At 38.5% G+C, this 6,164-nt stretch overlaps 1 protein-coding gene across 2 annotated transcripts in view; it reads left to right on the plus strand.

Annotated features, from left to right (window-relative positions):
- Positions 1–4,573, plus strand: part of LOC138824967 (protein FAM114A2-like) — a 37,763-nt gene extending 33,190 nt beyond the window's left edge. For both annotated transcript variants that reach the window (XM_070019360.1, XM_070019361.1), the window contains exons 13-14: positions 1,546–1,599; positions 3,983–4,573. In XM_070019360.1, coding sequence (XP_069875461.1) covers positions 1,546–1,599; positions 3,983–4,117 — 189 coding nt within the window. In that variant the 3' untranslated portion in view covers positions 4,118–4,573. The remainder of the gene's footprint in view (positions 1–1,545; positions 1,600–3,982) is intronic.
- The last annotated feature ends 1,591 nt before the right edge of the window (positions 4,574–6,164 follow it).

Genomic DNA, 6,164 nt, shown 5'->3' on the forward strand with positions numbered 1-6,164 from the left:
ATAAAACCTCCAAAGTTTGACTCTAGTTTTTAAAGAGTAGCATCTTGCTGGGAGCTTATGTACACATGTATTTCTAGCTACTCAGGAGGCTGAGCTCTGAGGATCATGGTTTGATGCCATCCTAGGCAGGAAAGTCTATGAAACTTAAGCTCCAATAATCTACCAAAAAAAAAAAAAAAGCCAGAAGGGGAACTTTGGCTCAAATGGTAGAGCACTAGCCTTGAGCAAAAGAAGCTCAGGGACAGCTCCCAGGATTGGAATATACACATACACAAAAAAGAGTAGCATCTCTATCAAACAGTGGTAACATTCATCTTACATAGCTGCCACTCAGTGAGAGAGCTATAATTAAACCCAAATACAATTAAACCTAAAGGTTTTTTTGAATTGGGATTCTAAGTATTTTTTTATTGAAGGTTTTTGAGTTATGGAACATGGCTTGAGAAATTGATAATCCTGAATTAAGATAAATCAAGAACATTTTAAAAAGAAAATAAAATTGTTAGTGTCATTATGGCAGAGAAGTTACTGTGGGGCCTTAAATTTGTTTTAATTGTACCATAATTCATATTTTTAAAATTTGAGTCTAGATTATTCTTATTAGGGATAATTCTGGGATATAGCTTCTCTTTTTCTCTTATTAGTGTTTTCTTTTAAAGAGCTTCTGGGTTTCCTGAAATTAATTTTATGAGGCTAAATCATAAGGATATGCGACAACTATGAAGTATATAATACATGTATTAAATGTGCACAGTTTATTTCCATGAAATGAGCCTTTTCCATACATCCTGTCTTAAAACCTGTTGATAAATTTTTTTTTAACTCACATTCTAGATCTTCATGTTTTTTAGGGTTTTTTCTTAGGCCAGTTTTGAGGCTTGAACTCAGGAACTGTCTCCAAGCTTCTTTTGCTCAAGGCTAGCACTCTACTACCTAAGCCACAGCACCGCTTCTGGCTTTTTCTTTTTATGTGATACTGAGGACTTGAACTCAGGGCTTCATGCATGCTAGGCAAGCACTCTACCACTAAGCCACATTCCCAGCCATATCTCCATGTTTTGTTTTAAAGTTTGTGGTCAGAGGTATCTTTCCCATCCTCTTTTCGGAAATGAAGACATTTCCTCCACTCTGTAAGGCAGTATATTGCCAATCTGAATAACCCAGAAAGGAAATTCTTTTTTTTTTTTTTTTTCCCCGTCGTGGGGCCTGAACTCTGGGCCTGGGCGCTGTTCCTCAGCTCTTCAGCTCAAGGCTAGCATTCTACCACTTGAACCATAGTGCCACTTCCAGCTTTTTCTGCTTATGTGGTGCTGAGGAATCGAACCCAGGGCCTCATGCATGCTAGGCAAGCACTCTACCACTGAGTACCTTCCCAGCCCTGAATTCTTCAAATCACTTAAAATTTTACTTTGCAGCAGAGTTTTTTTCTTTCCAGTCCAGTTATTTTATGCTTATATTTATGTGTGTTATGTGTGTATGTGTCAAAATGTTTTTTTAACAGAGAGATGTAGAGCTGCTGATGTAAAACTGTCTCCTTTATTCTAGGTTAAAGAAAAGGCGGATGTCCTTAATCCATTAATCACTGCAGTGTTTCTGGAGGTTAGTAGTAGGTTTTTTGTTTTTTGTTTTTGTTTTTAACTCAAAAGGCTCTGTGTATTAAGTCTTTAATTTCTGATTCCTTAAAATCCATGTAGGCAGTTTTTAACCTTATTTTTGCAGATATTACCAAAGTGGTGTTTATTTGCTGAGTATCCCTGCCCATTAAGTGTAGAGAATAAGGTAGAAGCTGTGGCACAAAGTAGAATGCAGGAAGCAGTAGGCTATCATTGCTTAGTCCCTTCCCTGTGACAACATAAGGGATAATTCTAGGTTAACACCTTCTGGAGACCAACCTGTTAGTGAAATGTTGATAATTACAAACAGGCAAGCACTACTTCCTAAAGGACTACAGTTTGTCTGAGAGCAAAACATTTTATCATTTCCTTGCCCCCAAAGAAAAATACCCTTTGTGTTTACATAGTCCTCATCTGTCTGTTAGATTTCAGGTATGGATAGTCTGTCTGAAAAAAAGGAGGGCGTGGGTCCCAGGCTGACGCCTGTAATCCTAGCCACTCAGGAGGCTGAGATCTGGGGGTCAAGGTGCAAAGCCAGCTCAGGCGGAAAGTCCATGGCACTCTTATCTCCAGTTAACCCCCAGAAAACCAGAAGTGGTGCTGTGGCTCAAGTGGTAGAGCGCATGTGTTGAACTGAAGAGCTCAGGGATAGCACCCAGGCCCAGAGTTCTAGCCCCATAACCAACAAAGAAAAAAGAAGGGTACAAAGAACCCATAATTAATTTCATTGTTTCCCCTCTATGATGGTTTCTGGATTGCATGTGTTAAGAATTCTATCTTCAAATGCCTGAAAACCTAGCTACTTGGGATGTAGAGCCTGGTGTATCATGGTTTGAGGCCAAGTTGGTAGTAAGATCCTTTCTCAAAAACAAGCTGAGTTTAGTGGTTTTCACCTGTAATCCCAGCTGTTCACGGGGTTGAGAATAGGAGGATTGTGATCTGAAGCAAAGTTATCATGAGATCCTCTCAGAAAAGTGAAAATGCAAAAGGGCTATTAGTGTGGCTCAAGTGGTAAAGCTCTTGGTAGGGGCTCTCTCTAGTCTGGCAAAATATCCAGAAAAAAAAAAACTCTGCCTTATAAATTAATTGTGCAGACAATTTAGACTTTTGATGATTTGCTTTGGACATACTTAGTCTAGAAGAAAGATGTTGATAATGGGCTAAATGTTCAATACAGGATGTTAACGTTAGTTTTCAATTATTTAAAAAATTATTTAGACATTAGTATTAAAAAGATGCTCTTAATTCTTTAAGCACACACACAGTTTTCTTTGAATAGTTGAGGGGAACTCTTAGGAGTTTGTGATGCAGGAACTGGCAGAGTAGCAGAGTTGAAAGAACTTTTTAAGCCTGGAGGCCCTCCTGTCCTGGAATGTACAGTCTTGGACAGTCTCATTATTTTAAGTTTTCTTTTTGGCTGGAAAATGTGTAATGAAATGTTGCACTGAAGTTGGGGTAGGAGTTCTAGTCAGTGATAAAGGCAGCAGTGGTCATCTTACTTGGCATGGGCTTCCTGTTGCTGTTTTGATTGTTTCAAGATGACTTGAAATTGAAATTGTACATTTTATCATTGTGTAATGAACAATTCTTTTGTCAGATATAGATGAACTCTGGCAGACGGAGCATAGTGATTCCATGACACTGCTTGTTAGTATGTTGTACAGATAGGAAAGTGTCTACACTGTTCCATCTTTGAAAGTAATGTTGCTTCTTCATGATTGCCAGCCGCTATCTTGTGCTCACTGTTTGCGCTTAGTCCTGGGAAGAAAAGCTGTCTGTCATCCAAGGCTGGAATTCCTATTGGTACAGAAAGCCTCTATCAACAATGAACTCAAGTGTTAGGACAGAATCTGTTTACTCAATCAAAGAACAAATTGTGAATGTCCAGTGAGAGCAGGATGCCAAAAAACAGCAATTATTTCGGATGCACAGTCTTAAAAAAACACTTACTTTCTTGATGCTCTCTCTAGCTTAAATTAGGTCTTTGTCTCCCTTATAAAGAAGTTAGCAATCTAGTCTCAAGTATCTGTTCTTAATTTCGTAAGCTACAAATGCAGTTAGATTGCACATATTAGCTGGGTGCTGGTGGGCCATACTTGTAATCTTACATACTCAGGAAACTTGAGGTCTGAGAATCACAGTTTGAAACCAGATTGGGCAGAAAAGTCTGTTAGGACACAACTCACCAATTAAATGCCAGACGTGTAGCTGTGGAGCAATATCAATAGCGTTAAGCAAAAAAACTCAAGGACAGCACCCAGGACAGTCCCAGGACAGATGCACACACACAAAAAAGATTGCACTGTTCTTTTATGTATTCTGTTTTCTCTTTTATGTGACTGGATACTTTGTTTTTTCAATCCTGCCAGGCATCAAACAGTGCCTCCTACATCCAAGATGCCTTTCAACTGCTCTTACCTGTGCTGCAGATCTCTCTCATTGAGAAGAAGATCATATCACTTGGGTGTGAGTCACCAGTTCAGAGGCCTTTGTCAGAACATTGAAGAACAGAGCATATCTGAACTGGGATATGTGATGGCCAAGAAGTACCACTGTCTGTAAGGGCCTCTGGTAGCCATGACTGAAAGTGGTTATTTTAGTATGTAAAAATTCAGCGTGGGGAAACAGGTTAAAGAGGAAGTTTGTTTCTTAATTTGGCTAAAGTAGTCAGGTTCTGACACTACTCCTATTTATTTTAATGAACAAACTATTTGAAACGAGATGATGTAGCAATTTGAAGGATAATGGCCCTAGCAAACATTTAGTAGGGCATTCAGACGAAGATATTGGTCTGTGATAGGTTGCAAAACATTGATAATTTTGTCTAGTAACCTATGGATAAAATTGTTGTTAAGCAGGGAAAAAAAACTTTATTTTGCATTCTAGAATTTATGAGATGCTTGGTTTATTAGTGCTATGGATGACTTCTTTCTAGAATAAAATCGATGATTTTAAGAGAACTGGACCTATGTAAACTCTTTTGTCATGGAATTCTTGGCTAGGAAATGTCATGAGCTTTTTAATTCTCAGCAAATATTTGGCATCAAGGAAAAACTGGCTGCAAATGATTTCCCCAGCCCAGAATGACAAGTTTCAAGTAAGTAGTATCTGACCTCATCTAATGGATTTCCAGACAAATGTAGTTTAGAGAAACAGTTTTTGGTTTCTTCAGGTGGTGTTTTCCTGCATACCTTACATGTAGGACAGGTAGGGTTTTGTTGTTTGAGTATTCTTAAAGACAGCCATAGACTCTCAGAAATTACATTATTATTATAACATGAAATATAGGTAGATTTTAACATGACATAATCTCTAAGAATTTTTTTTTGACATGGACAGAAACAGGCTTTATTGGTTGTAGTAGTACAATGAATGGAAGAAACATATCAGCTTTCCCAGGGCAGCACCTGCAGACCAAGTCTCCCTTCCAAAGCTCCAGTTGGTTTTAATGTGAAAAATAGATACAAAAGTTGCTTTTAGCATTAAAAAAAAAAACCCACTAAAAGCAACTTTGGTATCTTTTTTTTTTTTTTTACAGTCTCCAATTTTGTGGTTTTAAATGTTCAGATAACTTTTGTGAGCTATGCCCCCTCTTCTAAAACCTAAAATATAAGTATGTCCATTCATAAATAGAGTATTTCACAAATATCAAAGATTAAAGTCTTTTATTATGTTTTAACATGTCAGTTTTCATAAAAGGCTTAAAAATAAGGCATTGGAAGCTTTTTGGTCAGCATGTCATCAAGATCTTGGTGAATACCAAGGGGGAATGTTTTAATACTGTGTTCATTATCTTTAGGTGTACACCTGTCAGTTTATATGTACAGCATGTATAAATGGTCACCCTTCCCTGGCTCCTCCCATCAACCCCTTCAAGTTTTCCATTTTATTTTCATATGTGTACATTGAGTATTATGACTGTATTTGTCCACTATTTTTCTCTCATTTGTCTGCTCCCCACCCTGTAAGGGGTGTTTTGAAAATATGCTCATTTTCCAACTGTGTCCAGATGTTCCTTAAGCATTCATCTGATCATTTTTTCCTGCTGTATTTGAGGCCCAATTCTGGATTATATATCTGGCAAAATCTGTCATCTTACCTCTTTGTCTGTCACTCCTCTGATCAACTCATTGGAAGAAAGAATCCACATACTGTTTTGGACTCTCATTTCTTCTTTTGAACTAAAGGAGACACAGAAGGATCTGTGGGCATTTGGGCCCTCACAGAGTCATGGTGAACTTTGCAGGTAGTAAGGTCCTCACAGCCTCAGAGACTGCAGGGTGAATGAAACCATCACTGTGTTTGTCAGCCCCTTTGTCTTTTCTGTATGCACTGGCCAAATACTCTTTAACCAATTCTGAAGTGGAAGTCGTTTTCCGAATATTTTTTGCCAATCCTGGGGCTTGAACTCAGGGCCTGGACACTGGCCCTGAGCTGCTTTTGCTCAAGGCTAGCACTCTACCATTTGAGCTGCAGCGCCGCTTCCAGCTTTACTGTTAATGTGGTACTGAGGAATCAAACCCAGGGCTTCATGCATGCTAGGCAAGCACT

The sequence above is a fragment of the Dipodomys merriami genome, unplaced genomic scaffold, assembly GCF_024711535.1.
Source record: "Dipodomys merriami isolate MVZ:Mamm:240054 unplaced genomic scaffold, mDipMer1.0.p SCAF_130, whole genome shotgun sequence".
In the NCBI taxonomy this organism is placed as follows: Eukaryota; Metazoa; Chordata; class Mammalia; order Rodentia; family Heteromyidae; genus Dipodomys; species Dipodomys merriami.